The sequence below is a fragment of the Dreissena polymorpha genome, chromosome 3 (genome assembly GCF_020536995.1).
Source record: "Dreissena polymorpha isolate Duluth1 chromosome 3, UMN_Dpol_1.0, whole genome shotgun sequence".
Lineage (NCBI taxonomy): Eukaryota > Metazoa > Mollusca > Bivalvia > Myida > Dreissenidae > Dreissena > Dreissena polymorpha.
Genome location: NC_068357.1, coordinates 31,157,074 through 31,183,382, shown reverse-complemented (window position 1 = coordinate 31,183,382; position 26,309 = coordinate 31,157,074). Strand labels below are relative to the sequence as shown.

The window sequence follows — 26,309 nt, the reverse complement described above, 5'->3', positions numbered from 1 at the left end:
TTTCATTTATTTAAAAAATAAAGACGGTTAACATATTGTATACACACATATATTAGTAGCTATACGCCATATAACATAGGACATAATGTATATTATAAATCAAAGCGCTGAAGGCACTTTAATTGTTCGCTGTTGTCGTCCTTGATTAGCTTGTTCGCATTGCATATGCTTATCATTGTGCACAGGCTAATCTTATTTGACGTGCATTAAGCCTCGTTTTCCATGAAAGCAGCCAATATGTGCATATTTTAATGATAAACACTAGACTGGCCAATGGCGTTTACAAGCTGGTATATACATTCACTGCTAGAGCAGAATCATTTGTCGTCTGCTGCAGACAGGAAGTGGTAATCGTTCCTAGCAGAGTGAGTTGTGGTTCTTGCCGTACTTAAGTCTTCTAAGCACCTACTGATTTGCATTTATTACCCATTCTCTTGAAACGCCGACTAATAAAGTGCGATAAACCGCCTTTAAGCACTTGGCACATTAACAAATAAGAACATTCCACACCTAACCGAGAACCGACGTCTTTAATCGCGAAACTATTACCAGAAATTGAATACCGCCAGAAACAACAATGAGCTCACTTCGATTAAATATAAATACACTATATTCATTGCGTCCTAAGCAATCAAACATATCAACCGAAAATACCAGCGAATACAGTATTATATATGACATCGATCTTATATATCGCCTCAGACATGCGAGAGCGCCACGATGAGTGAAGAGTGTGTGTAAGAGAGTTTGTTTACAGGTCCTACTGGCCTCTTCACGAGATTTGTGTAGCCCGACCTGAATGATGAATGAAATGGATGTAGTAACAGTTATATGAACACGATATATCCGTACCAATATCCACGTGAGCATATACTAATAATAATTAATTTTTTAATCGCCATAAGCTTGAAAATAAACGTAAATAGATACAACGAAGACCAATTCGGAGACTTTAAAAATTTTAAATTACCTCCCCTGCAATAGAAAATATATATGGAGACTCGCATTCTATGGAATATCAAAATCTCAATATATCTTTCTCCGAAAAAATTTTCTGGTAAAAATCATCTTAAATTTAGCTGTATATTCGTATGTAATTAATTAAACAAGAGTTATAAAAAGGCATTGCAAAAAATATCGCGTTTTACTTGAATAAGTTACCTCCCTTAAGCCTATCGGAATATCAATAATACGTATATAAATAAAACGCGTTCCTTGCATAAGTGATAATAAAGCGCGTGCCCGTGCCACTCGTCCTCCAAATACTTACTAAATATAGTACAACGTATCTACAATCATTGCGACTAACTCATACCTCAGTAAATAAGTAACCAGGATAAATATACGTTTAGGTAATTAAGATATAAAACATACATATAAAAATTTACATGTTCCCTGTCTGCCGAACCCGATCCATGGACTATAGCCACAAGAGGTTTCTATGTACCTATGTAGCCGGATTGCGCCCTCAGAGCGCCCAACACCGACACAGATCACGCTACTCTCCGGTCAAACACAATACTACATAGGACTGCTGCCTTTGTCACCATATTATCAGAATCATTAACGTGCAAAATGGAAACTTTCAACTGTCCTTTCACTTCATACATAAGCCATTGCCGATCTTCAATGATCGCTTATTTCCGAGAGATGCATTTTATTTTTTTCAAACTTCGAATTTTGATATATGTTTAACTTATTCATTTAGATTACATTATTTTCACTATAAATATTGACTTTGATCCAATTATCATCTGAAAAATACGATTTCGCGATTTCTTCAAAGATCGAGCGAGCCTTTTTACCTGTTTACTTATATATATCTAATTTAAGGTTACACAGATGTAAAGTTGTCGTGGCCGAGTGGGTAAGGCGATGAAATTGAAATCTTTTGGGATTTTCCCGCGCAGGTTCGATTCCTGCCGACATCGCATACTTTTTGCGACGCGTTTTATTTCTTTTCTAACGTAATTTGATTTAATATAGCACATAAGCTATGTTTATTGTTAAATATGTTGAAAATTGTATGCACATCCTTCAATTTTAAAATTAAAACAACGTTATGGCTAAATCGATTAATTTACTGCTGAAAATACGAATGATGCATGTTGCATTTTTATTTTTATTTCAAAAAGTAAACGGTAAATCTGTCTATTTTTTGGTATTTTTGCTGTATATAGTGTTTCTATAAAAACTTAATTTAAAATATAACTTAAATGATACTATTTTGAATTTTATGACACTTTGTTTTTAACCGACCCAATTTTTACTTGGCTGAAATCACTTACATTTCATGGCGCTATTCCATAGATTAAAATTTGTAAAAAATAAATGTCTGTAAAAGAATACTTATTTCATCTTGTTTAAACTTTAAACACCTTTACTGCATCTGTACACACCAACTGCATGCCCATATTTGGTAATTTGAATGAATTATGGAACTTTTATATACCCCAGGGGTGAAAATAAACTGGACAAAAGCCGAGCGTGAGGGTGGTTTTGAAAAAATCGGTTTATTTTTTTTTAAGCATGGAAAGCTTCCTACAAATTTGCATGTAGTTAAGTGAAATGATGCTGATTAGGAAAATAATTAATTAAATTATATTTGGATATGTGCCCATTAGAGGTGCGCAAGCTTAAAAAGGTAGAATTACCGAAATTCCCGTTCATACACGTTGTAGCATGGATCGGGTATTGAACACGATACACGTGTGTATTAGCACCCTATTGTAGTCCCGGCGGGGTTATCAACTGCACCAATACACCGGTAAGCAACCAGGGGAATATCATATGAAAAAAGAACTATCATGCATGTTTGATTTGTTAAAGTGTGTCACAAAATTTCCCTAACTGCCGATGTCGGCTATAATTTCGGTATAAACATGCAAAGAAATTAACATATATATAATGTTAATGCCGATATGTTATTGGACATTTTGTATGTCAAATGTTCATTATTTGTATTTAAATTAAGACGATTGTATTGAACACGATACACGTGTGTATTAGCACCCTACTGTAGTCCCGGCGGGGTTATCAACTGCACCAATACACCGGTAAGCAACCAGGGGAATATCATATGAAAAAAGAACTATCATGCATTTTTGATGTGTTAAAGTGTGTCACTAAATTTCCCTAACTGCCGATGTCGGCTATAATTTCGGTATAAACATGCACAGAAATTAACATATATATAATGTTATTGCCGGTATGTTATTGGACATTTTGTATGTCAAATGTTCATTATTTGTATTAAAATTAAGACGATGCTTATTTGCCAGAAAGCGTTTATTTCAAATTCAAAACAAGCAATAATCATACATAATACCAAAATATAAAACTAACAAAATGACAACACTCTCGCTTAACGCAACGTTCAGAAGCACGCGCACTTAACAAAATTATTGCAACTAATGCAAGCTGTAATTAATATGTGACTACTTGCTATACAACCAGTATCATGCGAAAATTGATCTTATTTAATTGTGGTTCCCTCTTTGAATTTATGTTGCCTGTCGACTTTTAGAATAATGTGTCAGTAAGAAATGTATTGCTTGCTCTACAACCAGCATCATGCGAAAATGGATCTTATTTAATTGTAAATCCCTCTTTGAACTTAAGTTGTCAGTCGACTTTTAGAATAATGTGTCAGTAATAAATGTTTTTCTTCAGTTTCACATGTTTTTTAAAGAAAATTTAGTGAAAGATGCAAATGTGTCTTATTTATTTTTTTCTGTGTCTTCAATGTATCTTATTTGTATGTGACTGCGTGCTTTTTTTTTTTCAAGAAATGAAAGATGCAAATGTGTCTTATTTTAATTTTATCCATGTCTTAAATGTGGCTTATTTATATAAGATAAAATGATATACTGCCAGTGTCATGCAAAAAAGGATCTAATTTCTTAATATCCACATTCACGCTTTGTTCTTTATTAGCACCGTCTTTAATTAGGCTATCTATTTAAAGTACAGATTACTGTGAACTTAATAATTGTGTAACGGTGATGTTGATCCATTATCGTTGTTAATTTAAAATGTAGACAACAAGTTAGCAATTAATGAAATCAGTTATTTTGGAAGTAAATCTAATTTTTTCTGTACAGTAGCCAGGTGGATGTGTATTGAGCGGATAAGATAGGGATCCCCACAACAAGTTTCTAATACACAGTATAGACTTCCCCTATTATTATTAATTACCTGATTGGAATAAATAAAGTGTTAAAGATCATTTCATGTGAAAAGCAGGATTTCTGACATAATTTCAATCGTTTTGCTTTTATACACAATTTCATGGAACAATGAATATATTGGCGCGATGGAACACAATTTATAAATCAAGCTGACAGTATAGTATCATTTTTTAATTATGTGTAATTTAATTCGCATCTCTCCCTTAACTCGTTCAATGACACGTGAACTTATATCAATTATAGAACATCACGTGCATCATTAATTTTTTTTTTTAATTATGAAAACATATATGTTCTACATGGTTTTGTTTAGTTTTTTTCTCAACCAGAGAGACATTATAAAACATTGTTATATATAAAGCGCTTTACTTTTCTACATTACATAAAGATATATCGATTTTTTTGTTAAGTGTACGTGCTTGACATATTTATAAAAAGGCAGTGTTTATTTTTGTAATAAAATCGAAAATTGACATTTAATTTGATGCAATCCACATTGTTTAGCGGCCAAGCGCAGTATTCCGCTCTCGGCGGCCGATGGTGTATTGCAATATATACAATGAAAAGCTGGGTTTCTGACATAATTTCAATCGTTTTGTTGACGCGGAAGTGCTTTTTGGTGGCCAAAAATACTATTGTTCCCTTTATTTAAACCTAAATCAGTATTTTTTTTACACTTGAAGGTTTGTACAGCGGGGATTTCGGTACCGGCGCGGGTTTATGTGCTTGTTAAGAATTACCGAAATCCCCGCTAAGAGGCAACATATTATCCTGATTTATGCTTTGAATAAACATTGATAACTAAATTGCAAAAGTGTATAGCATATTGTAAATAAGGTAGTACGATATCATTTGTTTCATCAGATTTGTTTGGAAAATACTTTCTGAAGACTTATTATTACTATGTCATGTTATATTTACATATACATTTGTGTAACCAATGTTTTAAATGTACATTTTACCTTTTTTACATTCGTTTACACATTTTTCACATTAATAAACTATTTAATAATGGAAAAAATATTCTGATAAGAGTGTTTAAATGATTAACACTAATATGATTGTGTACAAATCAACATTAATGCAAAGCCAAAACCCAAACATAATGACATATAGACCCTTTAAGGCGTAATATGGGGGATTGGCGTAAACATGGGTGATTTCGGCTCTGGGCGTACGAATGTAGCAGTACCGAAATCCCCGCTAATTATTTTCCAAAAGAAGTAACCGAATGGGAGATAATACATGTCACTGGTTGCTAATGAAAAAAAACACTATAATAAGTTTGTTGACACTTGAAGGTTTGTACAGCAGGATTTCGGTACCGGCGCGCGTTTAAGTTCTAGTGTAGAATTACCGAAATCCCCACTGAGAGGCAACTTAATGCTGTCAAGAGTGCTTAATAATTAAAATTAATATCATTTTTTTGCACCTTAACATTCATGTGAAGTCAAAAACCATTCATACCGATGACCTATTGACCCTTTAAGGCGTAAATATGGGGATTTCGGTACTAGGCGGGCGAATGTAGAATTACCGAAATCCCCTTTTCATCATCGCACATTAGTGAAACATAAATTTTAACACAATATATGTAGGGAAACTCATATGATTCGCGTAATGTAAAAAATGATTATTATGCTTTAATTCGACCACGAAACTTGACGTGACTTAATACCGGACATTATGGAATGGAGCTACGCTTGCCGTATTTGACATAAGACCCATTTTCGCAAATTATCTTATCAATGCTTATATGAATTTGATTGCTATAATCTAATGCGTATTCGACACGGAATTATTGTCAAGGTTTTTCATTTTGTCAATATTTATCATAGCAGGGGACATTGCTGACATCAATATGGATACTGTTTTCATTTTCTGTCGAGAAATGATATGACTTATTATCAAGATTATTTTATAGTACGGTAGCGTTCTCTTCACAAGTGAGATTTATTTGTACTGGTAAATTGCTCTTATACTCACCATTCGGACTCGACGATCGGCTCGAATAAAAATGTTAGTCGCTTAAAAGTACAAATTCATCATATTGAGCACGATTATTATTATTATTATTATTATTATTATTATTATTATTATTATTATTATATAGCTTTTAGAAACTTATACCTTAAAAAAAATCCCATTGGAAAAAAATCCCATGGGAAAAAAAATCCCATGGGACAAAAAAATCCCATTGGAAAAAAATCCCATGGGATTTTTTTATTATTTTAAAACACGATATAACGCGTTGAAATCGCGAGAAATGCTCATCATTTGTTAAAAGGTAGTGTTTCTGAAGGTTACATGAATAAATCTCTAAAAATCAGAAAAAAATCCCATGGGATTTTTTTTTCCCATAAAAAAATGGGATTTTTTTTCTATCAAAGTAAATTGAACGAAAATAAGCACAAATGCTTTAACAATGCTTAAAATCGATAACTAAGCACAAACGAACGTGTTTTATGTTTTTGAAAATCCCATGGGATTTTTTCTCCCATAAAAAAAGCTGGAGAAAAATCCCATGGGAGAAACCAAAATTCCCATGGGATAATGAAAAATCCCATGGGATATTACAAAAATCCCATGGGTACCCCAACTTTGCAAATAAAGTTCATAGTGAAAAAAACGCATTTAACAAGCAAAAATAACCAATTATTAATCACAAGTTAGACTTTTATCTTATACTTTATCACAAATAAGCAAACCTTCAAGAAAAAGGGTACTTAAGTTTGCGAAATTTCGGTTTCGCAAAGTTTTTCCGGTGGCCGTTCCTTGCCGAATAATGGCCCTCGGGCCGTTATGTCGGCTGCGGGCCGATTATAGACGCCCGGCCCAGCTCTGCCGTGTGTTATTGTCTAAATATAATGACCAAACGCGATTGCTTGTTTTCATGATGGTGTTTCGAACACTGCTGCAGTAACGCACGATCTTTACATATTATAGCAAAGTATACATTAGCAGGTACCCGTTAAATACGTTAATTGTGTAGCAGTAAATTTGTAAAATATTTTAAATGTTATTTATTAAACACTTTATTGTTATGTTTAAACTGGATAATATATATACTTAATAGTTCCTAGCTGGTAATCCATTTCGGACAAATGTCTATCTTTTAAATATGTTCAAATATTTTATTAAAGCAACTGTTAAGTTTTTGACTTAATATACTAAGAGATCACATGGAGGTATCATAAATTGTGTTTAATGACTAGACACATGTGGTTTATGCTGAGACCCCATACAGAGTCACACATGTATAGGTCCCTGGGGTTATTACACACTGTTTTCTTAGTAATTGTCTGGACAGTATCCGATCATATCGAGATAATCGGTTCGTGATAAACAAAGGGGCAATTAAACACTGGGTTAAAAATGCTGAAACAAAGAGTGTCAAAACTGGTGTGAACAATTAAATAAAAGCATTTACAGTTATCAAGAGGATTTAGTTAATCTGTAACAAGGTAAGTTTTTACAGACAAATAGGTTCAAATCAGTTTCTATATGTTGATTACATAAATTCAATCAATTTGTTGTTTGTTTTCGTCCTTATTTGTGTTCTTTCATTGAATTCATTTTAATCTTAAAGAATTTCAAGTTTTGAGTATTTTTTGTATTTCAAAAGGGTCGCGAATATGATTGCAACATTATCACGATGCGGTTCATCACATGCAAACAATAGCAGAATGGCCGCAGTTTGACGGCCAAAATTTGAGCAAGCGCAAACGTGACGTCATTATCGGAATCCCCAAAACCTCCTATGTCATTTTGTAACCATTCACATTCGTCACTATTTGGAATTCCCGTTTCTAAAAATAGAACATTTTGGTAACAAGGGGGGCGGCTCGTGATGTCAGCAATCGTTAAGGTTACAATATACTAAATAATCGAGTCATGAAGGGCTGTACTTTCTAAACAAATCATCATATTTTCCTCGAAGGCATGTTATACACTTTAGACTGTTGTTCTGGTTTTATCGTATAGGTGTTCACTACTTAATCCCTGAAATAGGATAAAGTTGGAGATTAAAGTAAAAAATGGCACTGCAAAAGGTTACAATCCATTAGAAAACGTCCGAAAAAAAGGCGCAAAAACAGTCGATTTTGATTTCAGTCGAATTCTTGTTTGGTTTGAACATGACATATCTGTTTTATTGCTTAAATCGATTTAGCTAAGAATGCCCGTCAAGAAAAGGTATGGTTATGGGGGTCTCTATGTGCAAAATGTTGTATTTATTTTCGCTCAAAGTTGTCGCTTTTACATCGAAACATATAAGGAAACTATTTAGTATATTTTGACCTAAACATTTACTTCAGCAGCAACTTCCCTGTATCTTGCAACTATGCTTTCAGCGCCATCGGCGCTCTCGTTTCACGTATTTCAGGCACACAAGACACAATTACTTTAGAGGTACGTCAGTTCTGAAATAACCGTTTCCCCAACGATAGATGGTCTCATTAATAAATGAGCTTGAAAAGTATTTCAATATATAATTATATTTAAGATTTGCATACTATCTCAGCACTCTTTTATTCTGATATTTCGCCAAAATGTGCTTTATCAAAGTTTACAAATATAAATTTACTACATAGTTGTAGCTGCCTTGTACATAAATAGAGTAAATGTTTTTCAACGTCAACAATGACAGGAAATGACGTCATGACTTCATACATTACCATGTAATGTACACTTGCGCCAAAAAAAATAAATAGCATACTGATATCAATTAAATTTCTTGTATGGTTCCTATACTTGATCAGAAATTCCTGCCCAGTGTAATTTCACTACAATACTATAACAATACTACAGTTATTGACTGTACCAGCCTAAAAATAATATTCACAAAATCAAAATTCCTATTTTGTAGCCATCAATATTGATAAAATATGAGATACATGATATCAGATATTGTGTACATAAATACATTTATTATTATTGACTATGTTTATCAACATTTAAATAAACTGAAATGATAAATAATTAATTAATTATATTATTTATATTTAAAAAATACCAAATGTACTGTAACTTTGCAGTAAAACTAAACTGAAATTAACATTTCTTTCATACTCGGCGCATGCTTAATGTGAGTGCATATTAAAAATGTAATGCTCGGCTCGAAACAGTGGCAGCTCTGAACTTGCATTGATTTGTGTCAAGTTTCAATAATATATGTAGAATAATAGTAAATGTAAATGTTAGTCTGAATAACATATATGTGGTAATCGATATATAATTATTTTTGTGAAGATAAAATCTTGATGTCATCAAATAACATGGTATAATTGGATGTCTGTTATATATAGCTGTTTTGTTATTTCAGAATGCGCCAAAAGTCAAATGTATCGCTTCATCTTTTAAAGAGCCAGCGCTCGAAACCATCGCAAACAATACGATTAGTTACACCAACACGAATGTCATCAACTGAATGTCCCACTGGAGGTTGTCTGCAACAAATTACACCTAAGCTAACGCCCATTAAGTCACCATTTCGTTCACTAGTGTATAAAGTATATCCATCCAAAAAGCGACCAAAGAAAATCATTTCTGCAAGAGCTCTTTCGTCTTGTGAAAAATATGTCGTGGCATTCATGGCGCTACGGAATCACATTATCTTCTGAACATTAACAATGGATCACATTCAGTCAAGACGAAAAGCGAACAGTTATTCGATATCCAAGAAGTGGAATCGATATCGTGTGAATCTCAAAGCTATGAGAACACTACAATACAAGCAGACAATGTAACGTGGGATGGCTATCATACTGCACGTCATAAGCATGTTTTTCAAGAAAATGACAATCAATTGCAAACCGAATGCATCTCTTTGGAACAAATGCGTGATTCTTCAACTTCGTCTGAAATAGTAAATGAGACCAATGGTGGTGTTACACCAGACCGCGGCTCTGAACAAATACCATATATTGTTTATCAACAAATTTAAACCTTATTACCGAAAGTGATCGAACTGTTATCCTGTGAAGATAGATTGGACTAGGCAGTTCGGTTCAATACTTTCATGGGCATTGTATCAATAATCATTAATACCTTCATCTGTTTGTTACATTAAAGTTTATTTGAAGAGTTTTGGAATACCAAGTCAACTTAAATGTGTTGCACCAAATGCATCGTTAGTATATTGTTGAGATCTTTATCCTGGCTCTACATGATCATCAGATCAAGTTAGTGTAGAACAATATTAGGATAGGCCCAACATGGTGTGTGCTTAACGGTTAAAACATATAATGTAGTGTATAGTGTATAATAGTGTATAGGTATAAATTTAAAAACAACAATATGCATATGTACATGATTTTTAAACAATATCATAAAACAATAAATCGTATAATGATCCTTCATTTTCCGGTTATTAACAACATGGTTTAAATCGTTGAATGTGTAGTCATTAACATTATTTGTTAAAGCTTATATGTATGGTGTATTTATTTATAAATGATGTCAACCGGGAGGAATAGTGCTAGGCACTTTACCCCATAGATTATGGGTTCAATTCCTGGTTGTAACACTCATAACTAATTGAAATCAATATATGTAATATAACAGTTAAAATACCCCTGCTGTATGTGATTCTTCTATAATCACAGCCTCTGGTGGTGGAGGCATGTTCCCAAACTTTTCCTCTGCCCCAATCTCCAATGAAGGATATATGAAGGCAGCAGCTGACAAACAATATAATGATTATATAGGATGATATAGGATAATATCAAGAAAGTGGATTGTACATCTTGTAGGTATCTGTTATTCAGTATATGTTACATACACATATACTATCTGTTCCAAACAGATATGCAAGAAACTATCTCGACTTAATGTTAATAAATGTATATAATAGCCTATTTTTATTTATAAAAAAACGGTAGGGTTGGCATAAAGGTGCTCTGAGTGTGCAGCATTGTTGCAAGTGGCCTGGCTGTTTTCTGGTTGATAAATATCTTTATGCAAACCTTTTTTTTCATTTTAACTGAACCAAGATTGTATATATTATTGATACATATATATCAACCTTATTTTTTGCATTTTTAAATTTAATTTAGTTACAAATAAGATACATACATTATTTTTAATTATCATGATGATAATAAAAAATTATGATAGTGGTTTTGATTATCATGAATGAGAGTTTGATGATGGTGACGACTTTTATATAAGTAAAGTTTGTTTATCGGGAGACTACGACGAAGATAATTTTCGTACTCTAGTTATAAGTAACCATGCACACAAAATGGCTGACGAAATTGATTCTTAAAATAAATTGTTTTTGCATTGGTTTAAAACTCTTTAACATAAGATAAAACTTGGGACAAAGTGCAGTCAGTATGAAAACAAATTACGACAAAGAGAAATATCACACACATAAATTATGAAGCTGGTACCCATCTGTGGTACTTCAACGCAAAAAAAGACAGAACGGGTTTAAACTACAAAACACATAGACCGGTCCTTATACTATCACCAAGAAAGTACCAGTACATGATGTAAATTGTACTTCATTCAACATTTGTTATGTATTATTGCGTTTTGTACGTTAAATAAAGCGATACCATAATGCAACTTATACCTGTATACATGTACTTACTGCCTCTGCTCCGCAACCCATAATCCCCACAGAGTAGATGATTTGATTCTAATCCCTTAAAACTTCATTCTTGAAAAGAAAGAAGAATCGCCAAGAAATAAATCTTGTATAATAAAAGTACTTTTGCTAAACTGTAAACCTTACCTGTGTTCATTATATATTTCAGGCCCGCGTGTGGCAGTACAATTTGTGCCGCCATACTGACTACAGTTACAATAAGAAGACACAAACAGTACGCCACCTCCACACCACTCGCCTCCCCTTTAAATACCAATGCCAGAAATGTCACAACACCATCAACCGAAAAGATCACCGGTGCAAAAACCAATAAATCAAGACATACATAATTTTGATAAAAACGTTACATAATATCCAAGCAGACAAAGCCGAAAAAGCTCTACAGAAAGTTAAAATTGATGACGATTTTAGCAGCAGAGTAGAACGAATATGCAAAACAAGTGTAATTGAGGGACACGTTTTACAACAGTGATCCACGAAACACCAGAAGAAAAGAAAAACAGAAACCACAAACGAAGAAAGAACCAAAGACCATACAAAAGAAAGGAAGAAAACAAGTAAAACTCCTACATTAAAACCACCATACCACAAGTAAACAAAGAACCAAAATAAAACAGCTTACAAGATGAGAATAACGAGTTTGAACAAATGTGAAATTAGCAGAGCCTATGCCAGAGGTAAGTGTAGTCAAACACGTGCTTCTTATTGTAAGCTGTATATGATGATTGCACTACCAGAAATGATAATAGCTGCATGACCTTAGTATAAATATCTTTATTAACCAATGCAATGTGTAGGTAATCTATATTTTACTAACCATATAACCTGCTTGTACCTTCCATATAACCAGGGTGCAGGATCAACAGGGTTTATACTAGTGCTCAAACGGGTACCCTAAAAAACTCGGATCCGCGGGTCAAAAAAATACCCGCGGATCCGGGTAAAAATTTCTGCGAACGATACCGGTTCGCAAGCTACGAAGTACAAGATTACATGTTCATGTTTAATTAATAGTTGCACTTTTTTCTTGTAAATAATTGAGTACAGTGAAGGAATATGACATTTGTAAACACACGTAAAAAATCAATTACATATTGCGAAGTACACTATTTTTATAAAGAGCACGTGCACTTTCCAATGATTTTCTTAAAAAACAAAAACTGAGAAAATGATCTTATAAGTAAATGACTATCTTTCAATTACTCAATCTCTTTTATTTTATTTACATTTAGAACTGTTTTGTAAGTTATATTCACTTACATATTGGTTTTCAAAGCAGAAGATATGTGAAATCGAAGGTCCTGCGTAGTTGGATGAAATCTTCTGTTTGACTTGGGAATGTGTCTGTACTTGCTCTTCACAAACAACGCTATGTGACTTTTCATTTCAGTGGCATTTGTTATGCCCTCCTTCATTGCAAGTTTCTTTATCTTTTGCAAAACCTCTTTGTCCAGGCGCTGCCCATAGCCAGCCTCCTTCAAGAATCAACTTTTTTTCATTTTTGTAAGTTTCATACATAAAGTATTTATCTCCTTCTGGTTTTCCATATGTTTTATATGTTTCTTTCTACAACTCTTATTTCAAAATATCTAAGGCCATTTCCAAGGTGCTTAAAAACCAGGAAACCCTGTGCCTAAATCTTTCATTTATTAACTTTCCTCACCAATTTGTGTTGCTATCATTCTTCAACATGTATGTAAAATCAACCAGAAGACCAGAGTGAAATTAAAAGGTTGAACATCGTTTCAAATGCTGTTTATATATTAATTATTTGTACAAAAAGTGAACCGTCTACAGTATAATAAGTTTCGATGTAGCAACTTAAAAATTAAACAAATTCAAACAGATACCACAGTATCACACTAATCACGCATGTTTACACCAGTGCATTAGCAAATGTATGGGGAAAGGCCTGATACCTGTTTCACAGACTGTTATTAATATTTAAAAACTTTTACCATGTAAATGCTGATAAAGCAAACAAGAGGCCAAAGTGTGACATGAGTCGCTTACATGAATACAAGCAAACTTAAATGCAAATGTTATAGTTTCACTGACAGGTATCTGATGATCTGACATAATAACTTTCTACCTCCAGTTTCTTTCGGGGATGATTATGGGACATTTTTATAATTTACATGTACAGGAATAAGATTGGCCACAAGTAAATTTAAGTAATATTTTACCCATGCTAATAAGAAAATATCGTGGTTACAAGGTAGAACTCCGTCTTGTTTGCGCTTTAAAATTAAAAAAAAAACGCGTTTGTCGAAATGGACGAATACTGTAATACTTCGTCGGGATGGCAAATTGTGTTACCACCTTTGTTTCGATTTTTGGGATCATAAATAATAAACGTAAGACTTTATAAGGTTAACGATAATGTTACTTTATTTCTTCTCGTTCGATCACCAGGCAAAAAACAACAACAGCTTTAAAAATAACATTTAACGTGGTAAGGCTCACCCTTAGACTTGTTGGATTGTAAAATTTCTTGTTAAGTTGAAATATTATTTTTTAGTGTATGATGTTTACAGTTTGGATTTAGGAATTTGAATTCCCCCGCCTTGTGACGTTCGCCTTTTAATAGAGAGTAGAGCGAGAGAGAATATAGAGAGATCTGCCAAACGTGTGGCACGTTATAAAATACTTACCAATGAAAACAAAGGTTACAAAAATGACTTAGGCGTTCTAAAATGAATATTTAAGCAAAAATTTAGTTTCTGATGAAATTATTCAATACATTACAATTTATAATGTGGCATTACTTGATAGTTAAAAAGAAAATAGTTAATTAATAAAATGACACCAAAGAGGGTTTTATATGACAAAAATACGAACTGAAACGCCGGTTTAGAAAATACCCAGTCAGATTTCAGACAAGATGGCGGATACGAATGCCACTTGACAAGTCAGTAGTCTTTGATATAATGAGAAAAATAGCATTAAATTCATTAAGATAAATACCTCATCTAGCCATCAGGCTGTAACAATGACATATGTAAGAAGAAAACCGATTAATTGCGCAAGGTTAAGGTAAACAACACTATTAAATAGTAATTATTGTCCCCTACCGGTTTCACCGCTCTGCGAGTCTGTCTGTCACACTTTCCTTGATCCTACGATAACTGTATTTCAATAAATATTTATCCATCATCTCATCTGGATCGGTGACTGTAAATCCATCTACTAAATCTGGTAAGTTGGCCATATGATTGGCCATAGTTAGCTTCTTTTTAGGACTCATGAGTCGCCAGTCCTTTTGTTGCAAGTCCAAGGCATACATTGGGACTTGTAACCGTACAACCGGTCCCAGTTACGCCAAGCCGGAGGAACCAGTGGCATATATCCCCATGTCAAGAGGTGGAGGGTCATATGCTTAAGGATGTGCTCCTCCTACATGGGCTTGGTTCATTCTTCCAGCAAAGGCGTCTCTGGGAGAGATGTCTCCTCGTCTTGCGCAGGTATTGGTGACTCCGTTGCGAAAACCGGTTCCTTGATTGGCGTGGCAGTATATAAATGGTTAGGTTCCTTTTTGGGAAAGGGACAGGGGTCTTCTTCATGTGGGGAGCATGGCCGGCTTCGTATGGGTATATACGCATCTAGCCTAGAAGTGGGACCCGCTGGTCGTGACATGGTATCGGGTGCTTTTGTTTCCACGGTAACTACTGTCTCCGCCAGTTTCCACCCGGCCTCCCAGTCCTCTATCTTGTTAAGCTTTGGAGCCTGTGAAGTTTCTCTGCACTCTTAAATGGCTTCCTTTGCTGCAATAGCAGCCTGACTTTTAAATTTTAATGGGCGGATGACTTTAATATAATATTTTGGGAAAATTGCCAATTAGAAGGCTTTCGGCCTCCGTGAATATATCAGTTAACTAATTTTTCTTAGCAGCATGAATCATATTTGCAGTACTATATTTCAAGTTTTTGAAATTATCATAATTCACATCAGGTTTGTCCTGTTTAAATAAACGAAAAGCTTATCTCTTTCGTTGATAGAGTTAAGAATGTCAGAAGTAATCCACGGCTCTGTCCGCTGTTTAATTCTAACCTCCATAACAGGTGCAATATTGTCTAATACTGACAAAAATAAACATTAAAAATTATCCCATGCTACAGAGGCAATATCGCCGTTCATAACACTACTTCAGTCTGTACATAATAAACTTTGCTTAAAATTTTCTTTAGTGTAATGTTTCAAAGTTCTTCTTTTCACAATGTTATGTTACCAACAAAACTTCTTGAAATTTTCCTTTTGGAGCCCATATATTAAATTAATTATATGAGGCACTGTAGGCAATTATTTGAAATGACTAACATTTGTAATGAATGAGTTTTTGGTAATGTTTAATAAGATATTTTATGAAAATTTCATAGTAACTCATATTTAATATGGTTTTAAAATTTTACAATACGATATGTAGGCAAAGGGATGAATGATGAGCTAATGGATGGAGCGACAGCGGGAGCCATGTCAGTAATATCGGAGACCGGTTGTTCAAATAGAGATGTATTCAAACAATACTTGGAGACCCATGTCATGAAGTAAGTCAACCGAAATTAAGTTACATTGAATTGTTTATTTGTTCAAATGTTTAAATTATGTGTTCGCCAAAATTAAAAAAACAATTTGATAATCACCTTAATATTTTCCTTTTTTATGTGAAAACATACTTGTTTTGTTACGAATTTTTGTTGCATTTGTTATAATATAAACAACCAAACGACTAACTCAACACAGCCGTATGCAAATAAAGTTATCCCCCGTATCAAACCTCATTCTACACTTCATTGCAAGCGCCAATGATCGACCAATCAGAGTGGCCGATTGCACAAGAAGCGTCAGAGCGATCCAGACATACAACTGTCAACTAAAAAACGAGGTAGTTTTTTGTAAACAAACCGTTTCCGATGGACGTTCGCGTTAAAACTTGTTTGTTATGTATATTTTGTTAACATATCGCGTTATATTTTATTTGTTTATTCGCAGTATCCACCATTTTCAGCAATATTTCTAGTCTATTTGTTGCCATAGCAATCAGAATTCTTGACGTAGGAACAAAACACAATGACGTGCATTATCCGCATATTGCCATCTATTCATGTTTTAAGTTTCGTGAAAAATATGAACAACTGTTAAAGTTATCGCAGGATCAGAAAAGTGTGACACACACAGCGCAAACCATAAATCCCCTCCGGTTTCTTCGGTAGTGGACTAATACTAATGCGTAATGTTAACCAAATATAAATTAATAAGCAAATTCGTAAATATCCCCCGCCAAATAAATTGTGTTTATGGATGGTTGTACAACTTAAAGAAAAGGTATAAGTGAAGGGTTGTGCCTGATAAATGAGAACAATTACATCAGGACATTTTGAGAATCCATTTTAGTACGGTAGAACACTTACCAAATAAGGAATATTTAATCAAAATGTGTGATTGTGACCTTTGTGTGTGAATTAGATCTTAATTAACATATTATGTGATAGTGTTTTGTCAATTTTATTGCATAATGCCTAGAAGAAATTTTCGTGAACGCTCAGATGGCTTGGATAAATTGTCGAATATGCAATTGCTTGAACGGTTTAGATTTAATAGGAATGTTACTTTTAACTTCTTATGAGATAAAATAATTTCATCAGTGTACACCACTTTAAATACAGAAGCTTAAAATATTGTCTGCATAAACAATTAGAAATGTAAAACTGTTATCCCATAAATGTCAATATTCATAATCACAAAATCATAATGAACTGTTAAGTGAAAGGTTTTATTGCCACTGGTTTGAAACTGTAAGCGATGCGTTTAAATGTTGAGGTACTAGTACCTGTCAAAGAGAACTGTCTGGTTGTCAATGTCGATGTTTCTGTGATCTCTTTTGAGATTGTCCTATTGTTTTTTTTCTAAAATGGCTGGATCCCGTTAAAACTGAGCACTGGCATTCAGCTTTTCAGAAACACCACACAGTGCCCTATTGATTGCCTTGCTGATTCATGATATCACACACATTCATATTTTTTTCCCAAATATATATAATGAATTATGCTGAAGTCACTGAGATTCAAGGACTGTGTACTGTAGTCTGTATTGTTTTTCACTGCCACTGGATAAGTGAATGAAAGAAACTTTGGTTGGTCGTAGAATAGTGTCAGAGAATAACAAGACTATAACGATAATTTGAAAACATTATTTATTGTGTAATATATGCTGTTGTTTGAAAATTGTATGTGAGTTTATCTCATATTTAAAGCATATTCTTCTGTGTGTTTACAATAATATTAAAAAAGTACATGACTATTACTTATTAATACAAGCCATAATTATTAAAATCTAAAGTTAAAGTAGCAATAATGGACAAATTAATGAGATGTTAGATTATGTTTTTTTTTAATTTCTGTGTGGATATTCAAAATGATATTTTTACAACATACCGTATCCATTTTGATAGTAGGCTACAATAAGTCATAACTCTAGCCAGTGTGAATAGCGCAGTCGGTATTGCAGTATGCTCAATACTTTTTTGATTGATTTATCATTGGTTCGAACCGTGGAAGTTCTTACATTTTTTGTGTAAGTATGTGTATGTTATAGAATTCAATTATTATTTATTATTGCCACTTCATTGTTGCTTTAAATATACTGATAGACCTATATATAAATTATCAATTGATTAACGCGTATTTAAATATTGCATTACACTTTTTTTATTTTGTAAAATAGATAATTTAAGATTTATTATTATGTTTTAGGTCACGCGCGTTGTCACGTAGACAGCGGGTTTGCTGTGTTAAAAAGGCCTACAGACGAAGCGACGTAGAGACGAGTTGGCAGCGGTTGTGGACGGGTCGTGTAGCACTAACGCTGCAGTTCGTTACCCAGCGTGGTGCTGGAGTAACTGGAAGTCGTTCATAGGCGAACACTTCAATGTGCTTGCTACCTGGCATATGGTAAGCAGCAATTATTACATTGTAGAAAATGTACTAGTATGTTATACGCAAATAGTTTAATAACAATCCTACTGATTTGGGCAAAATACAAATAATACAATTTATTATAAAATGTGCCCTTCCGCTGCAGGAAAAATCAGTTCTTCCGAATGTCGTCTGTCTACCCCGGCGTTGTCATGGCGAAGAAATGCAGCGAAGGTGAAGAAACCTCTTTGTGTTCATTGAAGAACCATGGCTTCCCCTTCATGAACACCGACCGTCCAGTGCAGCTGCTCGCTCCTTGATTACTTGCAGCACGGCGCGACTACTTTCGTGATTACGTGCGACCTCTATTGTCATCTCGGGGTCATGTTAATGTATTATGGATTCTATACGTTTGTTTGTATAACAAAAATATATAAACATTCCCTTTCCGATGTCATTTAAATTATCAAATAAACTACGTACGGTTTTTATTTTCGTGAAGAAAAACATCAATTAATATTTACACATTATATGATATAACCAAACAGTAATACATTTACGTCATCAGTATCATCAACAACCTTGAAATTATAAATAATTATGACGTACATTTCCAAATAAAATATGTACCAAGTGAGTTTGAAAATAAAATTACATATATACGACACGGCGTCAAAATTACGACGTAATGACGCTCACTTAAGGGTCACATGGGCTAACGAAAATGTAAATTCGTTTAGGTTATCGTTGGAAAAGTTTGACATTTATACATATATGGAATAGGAAAAGAACGTAGATACCAAAAATGAAAAAAAGTAAAAATCGAAATTTCTGTCATTTGTGCTGGTTTTCTCAAGGCGCGATACATATGTATATGTATCACTGCTTGTAGAATAAAACACTTGGGTGTTCTTAAATCGGTAGGCCTACCGTGAGGGTGAAGAAGACCCTTTGAAGTAAGGTGAGAGACCTTACTGCGTTTGGTGTGTGATCAAACAATTTCATTTCTTCGCGACAACTATTGCATTTCAGGGTGCATTTCAGGGCCAATAGCTGTGTGGACGAAGGTGTTAATTAGTAAATTGTGTACGTTGAGCACATGGTGATATTACAGTGAAGTGTTATATAGATGAGGACACTCGTTAACGGCGTTATTTATTATCCTTGGTTTGCAAACGCAGATTCAATCCTTCAACGGTAGCAACATGCCCTGGTCTGTACTTGAAACCGAGCCTATCACCATGGTCTTTTAAAATTTATCACAGCTATTCATCGTATAATTTTAGCAATTCCTTAGGAGGACCAATTTATTGTGTATTTCAGATGACGTTCGAATGCTGGTTTGCCGAATGCGAAAGGATTTTTACAACTCGTGATCAGCTGAAGAACCACGTAAGCAACCACGGGTACCTACGGGTGGTCTGTCCGTGGTGCAGCGAAGATGAGAAGTCCAAGAGACGGATGGTTGACCACAAGAGACATGTAAGTGAGTGTCACGTCAGGGTGATCGCGGACGATGAGAGACTTCACTTCTTACGTGAGCGTTGTGGGTTCTTCTTGGCCATAAATCCAGATGATTACAAGCGTGCCATTGGGACACCGGAGGAGGGTCCTGACATATCCCTCAGTGCTGTTGCCGCCCCGCCTCATAGTCGGAAGTTGACCTTCGAGCTTTACTTGGAAAGTCCAACGAAGTCACCAAACACATCATCACCCATATATCATCCGAAGTCTCCTGTGGAAGTACCCACGTGTCAACCGAAGTCTCCTGTGGAAGTTATTTTCTCAGCAGATCGGCATCACACCCCCCTGAAGTCTCTACTCCGTCCACTTCAAGCACCACCATCCACACAGCCCCTACCGAAGTCTCTTCCCCTTCAACTTCAGGCACCACCATCCACACAGCCCCTCCCGAAGTCTCTTCCCCGTCAACTTCAAGCACCACCATCCACACAGCCCCTCCCGAGGTCCCTTCCCCGTCAACTTCACGCACCACCATCCGAACAGCTCCTCCCGACGTCCCGAACAACAGTCAGTCCTGCATAGAATACTCCCGTGTTGCAGGTCTGATCAAACTGCATTTACAACGAAAATACATTAACATTACATAAAACAATAGTTTGAATATTATTCAACTTGTGGTAAAGAATCAGCACAATATGTAATCGACTCAATTATCATTTTCAGAAGCCTCGGTAATACAGGCTAAACTCAAATAAGCGATAATTGAACTCTTATGTACTCTTGTTTTTTTACTCGAGCTTTTTTTTAGATCCAATGTTTACATTTATCAATGTAAAGCATTTACTGACAAACTGCAAAATGTGTGAAAAGGTCCATATAAAGCGCCATCTTAAACGTACCAATACATCAAATTTAATCTATTTTTTGGGAATTGTATGAAATGTATTAGCTTTATGCTGATACGAGTATATAAGTTCGTACTACTCAGGTTCAACGTCGATGAATACACAACTATAATAACATTTAACAAAACGTAGTACATAAGAATAATAATTAGTAGAGTTTTATTCATTTGGGTAACATCTTTTGTATTGAAATAGTTTCGTTAATGTGCACTGTTGGGACATTTTCGTTTTTCTGTACTGATTCGTTCGTACGACACATAGACACAATTTAGTTTCTGCGAAAAAATAGAGTTCACGTGCTGTATTCACCAAGTTCCTCGTAAGAATAACAAAAGATTAAAATTGTGCCTTTGTTTTGTTTTTATGTTTTTCTCATGAATTTGAGGAAATGCGGCCATGATAGCCGGATTCTAAGGGGGAGTAGCGTATTCTAACTGTTTGAACGTGGACATGTGGCTGGGGAGCATAAATATCTGCTTAGGGACAGTGGCTATCCATGCAATCAGTGGTTTTTCACTCCTTATTTAAACACAGCCAATGCAGCACAGGTGAACTACAACAGGAACATAAGGTGTTTTTAATTACAATACAATATTTACAATATTTATTAAAAATACGAGAGCATATGTCAATGATATTGTGAAATTAAACAATAACTGGTTATGGTTAGTGCTTTTTATGTCCCCCCCCCCATCCACTATAGTGGGGGTCATATTGTTTTTGCCCTGTCTGTTTGTTTGCCCCAACTTTAACATTTTGCTATAACTTTGGCAATATTGAGGATAGCAACTTTATATTTGGCATACATGTGTACCTCATGGAGCTGAACATTTTGATCGATGTCATCCTTCAAGGTCAAAGATATAGCTTCAAAGCGACGCAGAAGGGGACATGTGCAAGTACATATGATTTGAACAAACTAACATGATATTATGGCATGCGTTCACTTGAAAAAATAACTCTAATTTGCAATCTATTTTACTTTTTATGTGAAATTAACTATACAATTACTTTTTCGAGCTTTGCACATTGGTGAGTCCACAGTCATCAAGTGATGCACAAGTGGATTCTGAACAATGTTTGAATGTTTACATATACAATAATTTATTATAATCTTAAAAAATAATATAAAATGTGGTTTTGATATGCATATTTGTATGTCTTAATATACAATGGGATTGATATTGCATTTATGAATAAGAAACTCAAACAAGACAATTACAAAACAAAACACTCCTTAATTTATTGTGCTACGTGTGTTATGTATTGAAATGTAATAGTTTTTTTCACGGTTGCATTGGATTCTCTGACGGCTATACGTGATGTGTGGGTTGTCAGATGCACAGACACATCATGGGTGAGACAAATAAAGGAGAACACTAGGTCTCAACCATCTCGGCCTGTTTCCAGAATTCCGGTTCTGTGCGGAAGAGAGGAAAAAACATAATATCAGTTTCACATTAATATTAACCTTTGTTAAAACTTAAATAGTACATTTCAAATTTTGACAAATCACAACTAATGTTTTCTTGGCAAAGTTTTCTTTTTTACTGTTACATCACCCTGATTAAACACTGCTGAAATACAATGCTACATTTAGTAAAGACATTTTGATTCCTCCAGGGGATTTTTGCATCGACACCATGCATCCACTTCAAACACTGAGTGGAAACCATATGGTTGCTGCAATGAAGGATCTGCTGAGAGAAGAAGCTGGCAATCCATATTGTTTATTGAAAGGAAATGGCATGTCACTATACTGTTACCATTCAGAGGAGGGATACCTTTTAAGTTTTACTCATACATTATTTCAAGTGATATTATATTCATCTTAGAGCCGGACCATTATGCAGGATGGGAGGAGACGGGGTTTTGTGGAGAGCTCTGGGAAGGCAGCTCTTCCCAAAAAACTACAGTTGACAGTTTTGGAGGAGAAGTTAGTCATATTGTAAACATTACCAATTGCAAATAAAATAATGATGCAGATCAAGCATTTGTCCGTGGTTTATATTATTATTTTAATTTTGCAAAAACAACCTTTTCAGAATGGTGTATAGTTGTTCACTTTGTCCAGCTCTTGTCCTTAGTGCCCAAAACAAGGTGGTTGGTGTGCAAGGTGGAGGGGCCGATACTGGTCTACTCAAGAGACCCATGCACGAAAATAATGGGTACAAACATGCTTACAAGTTTGTAATGTAAATCTAATATTATCAATTTAAATCCTTTTCTTTGTTTTTGACAGCGCACTTAAAAGTCAATAATAAATGTCATTTATAATATAAGGCTTAAATTGGCATTGAATATGTCATACTAAAAGGGGGACAGCCTCATTATATATATCATGCATGAACACAAGTCAACAGTGAAACACATACTCTTTAAGTGTTCATACTTTATAGAAACAGAATTATAATCTTTTGACCTAATATATTTTCATTGTTTTTTATCAGATACCCAGGAACAAGGAGAGGGAAACTTTCAAAACCTCCTACCGCCCCAAAAGGCAACATACGGATGAGCGAGGACAACTGCGCGTTTGAAGTGCGCGTGGAGTTTCAGAAGAAGACGCTTTCGCCCACATTGAAAGACAATCGGGTGAGCAACTAAATGTGCTACTAATGTTTGCAATGCTAGTGATATCGAAGCATAATAATGGTATTGGTGAATAGGCTAATGACGGTTAAGAATATGGTGATGCTAATTTTATCAGTATCATATCATCATCGTGGTGCAGATGGAATGATCATCTATAAAGACATATTCAGTTTGAAAACAGTTCGTATATTAAATTAAACACATAGGACAAATATTGAACCATCCAGCCGAGCACCCATCCAAGACCACTATGTACATCGCATAGTTTTGTAGTTCCAATTTTGCATTAATTTGGATCCCTCTCAGCATTTATCTCAATTATGTCATAAAACCTTGTCTAGTAGTTCCTGTCATTTAGTTTAGAACAAGTAAGTGATACTATTGATTTCTATTATATACATCAGCTCCTTGAGGAAGAGGACGAGGGCAAAAACACGCACCAGGAAGATAACCGCTAAACGCGCTGCTAGACTGACTTCCCAAAAATAATCGGAAAGAGAGTCCGAGCACCGTAAAATACCTCACATACAAAGTAGGCCATCCACAGCCGGTCCGAATCCCGGGCCACGGACTCAAACAGACGCCAGTATCTTATATATTGTGAACGTAACGTGCCGATATATCAAACACAGAAACTAGCCATTTATTTTTATATAAAGCCATTTCGCTGAATTTCGAATGTTATTTATCGGAGCAACCCAGACTTTGACCTGCTCACGAGTCTCTTGTTTATTTTCTGTAAGTGAAATCAGTGTTGAATTCTTATTTGAAATTTACTTATGTTGGCTTTGTCAGTCAGTCGCTAGTATACTCAAGTAACAATATATACGAAACTTCAACAATATAGATAAACTTACGCTAATAATGATAACACGTATGGTATTCGAAAAATCCACTTTAGGAGACATACACATGTGAGTTGGCGTAAAATATATTCAGATATGACGTAATTCAATCCCGCGGTCGGTGGGAGATCTGATGTCGTCATAATTTCTAAACACTACGCACTTAAAAGGGACCTTTTCACAGTTTGGACAATATAAACAAAAAAAAAATTCACATTCGCAAAGTTGCGTTGTTGTTATGATATTTTTGAAGAAACAGTAATACTGAACATTTACCATGGTCTAAAATATTTATTGTATGCATCTTTTGACAATTTAAACATCTAAATATTCAAAAGCGTTGCAACGCGCTTATATGATATCGATTATACAAGTGTTTCATTTTTTATTACAGTTGTGGACGATGGATGCATCGATGACGGCCAGTCAGTGGATAGAGTGGGCGGTCGAGAAAGGCATAAGAGCAAATACACAGGGAGTGTATATCGTAAGTGAATTGCCTGTTTTAATTACTTGTATTATACTTCTAAAATAGTTTCAATATTGACAAAGAAGTGTTGCTCAGACACATGACGGCATTTAGATTTTAATAACAAATATATATAAAGGTAAATATTCATATATAGATACAATTTTTTAATGATATCGAATATACACGTGTTTTATTCTTTTTCAACAGTGGAGCGAGCCAGAGGACGACGGGATTGAGAAGCCGGCAATCATGGAGGAGACGCCCGCCATTTCACCGGCACCCACGTCTGTCGGGTTAAGGTTGTCAGGTTCGTCCAGGCCGTCATCCAGGGCGTCCAACCTGTCCAGTTCGTCCGACCTGTCCAGGTCGTCGAGTTCGTCAGTGTCGTCCAGAGCGTCCACGTCGTCCAGCTCCCTGTCGAGGTCGTCCAGTTCGGACTCGGAGTACGTCCCGTTTGAGGCCTCCGACTCCGACGAGGATGTCCCTCTGGTGGCTCCGACGGTCCCTGTGGTGGCTCGGGTGGTCCCTCTGGTGGCTTTGCCACCACCCAGGCCTGAGAGGCGCATGAGAAATAGGATTACGGAGGCGGAGGAACTGGCCATAAACATGGTATTCGCAGAGGACATTGTCTCGACGTCCTTGTCAGGCAAGAGTATAGGCATCGAAGTCGTGAGACGAAAATACAACCGGGCGACCATGGGCCGTTTGGGCTTTGAGCAGGTTCGAGCAAAGATCCGAAACCTGGCCGAGGCTCGTGCAGCTCGCCTTGCGGCAGGCCCTATGTAGAGCCCTAGACCGGCTGATATTTCTTATATGTTTTTTTAATATGCTTTTATGTCTTTGTTAAAATGAATATGTATTAGTATACATTGTAAGTACTGGTTCAACCCAGGAAAATACTTGATTATTTGTAAATGTTTTTATATGCTTTTATGTCTTTATTTAAATGAATTTGTATTGGTATACATTGTAAGAACTGGTTCAACCCAGGAAAATACTTGATTATTTGTAAATGTTTTATATGCTTTTATGTCTTTATTTAAATGAATATGTATTAGTATACATTGTAAGTACTGGTTCAACCCAGGAAAATACTTGATTATTTGTAAATGTTTTTATATGCTTTTATGTCTTTATTTAAATGAATTTGTATTAGTATACATTGTAAGAACTGGTTCAACCCAGGAAAATACTTGATTATTTGTAAATGTTTTATATGCTTTTATGTCTTTATTTAAATGAATATGTATTAGTATACATTGTAAGTACTGGTTCAACCCAGGAAAATACTTGATTATTTGTTACATTTTGT

The 26,309-nt window shown here is 35.0% G+C and overlaps 1 protein-coding gene across 1 annotated transcript; it reads left to right on the top strand.

Annotated features, from left to right (window-relative positions):
- The first annotated feature begins 23,144 nt into the window (after window positions 1–23,144).
- On the top strand, window positions 23,145–25,903 carry LOC127874389 (serine/arginine repetitive matrix protein 2-like). The gene is made up of 5 exons (XM_052418686.1): window positions 23,145–23,253; window positions 23,536–23,680; window positions 24,085–24,418; window positions 24,920–25,012; window positions 25,205–25,903. The coding sequence occupies exons 3-5, from the start codon at window positions 24,359–24,361 to the stop codon at window positions 25,781–25,783; spliced, it is 732 nt and encodes a 243-aa protein (XP_052274646.1). The 5' UTR covers window positions 23,145–23,253; window positions 23,536–23,680; window positions 24,085–24,358; the 3' UTR covers window positions 25,784–25,903.
- The last annotated feature ends 406 nt before the right edge of the window (window positions 25,904–26,309 follow it).

Coding starts and splice junctions, on each gene's coding strand:
- LOC127874389 (XM_052418686.1), top strand. CDS start 24,359: ATGTTATTTATCGGAGCAACCCAGACTTTGACCTGCTCACGAGTCTCT. Junction 24,419..24,919: donor GAGTCTCTTGTTTATTTTCT/GTAAGTGAAATC, acceptor TTTTTATTACAG/TTGTGGACGATGGATGCATC. Junction 25,013..25,204: donor ATACACAGGGAGTGTATATC/GTAAGTGAATTG, acceptor CTTTTTCAACAG/TGGAGCGAGCCAGAGGACGA.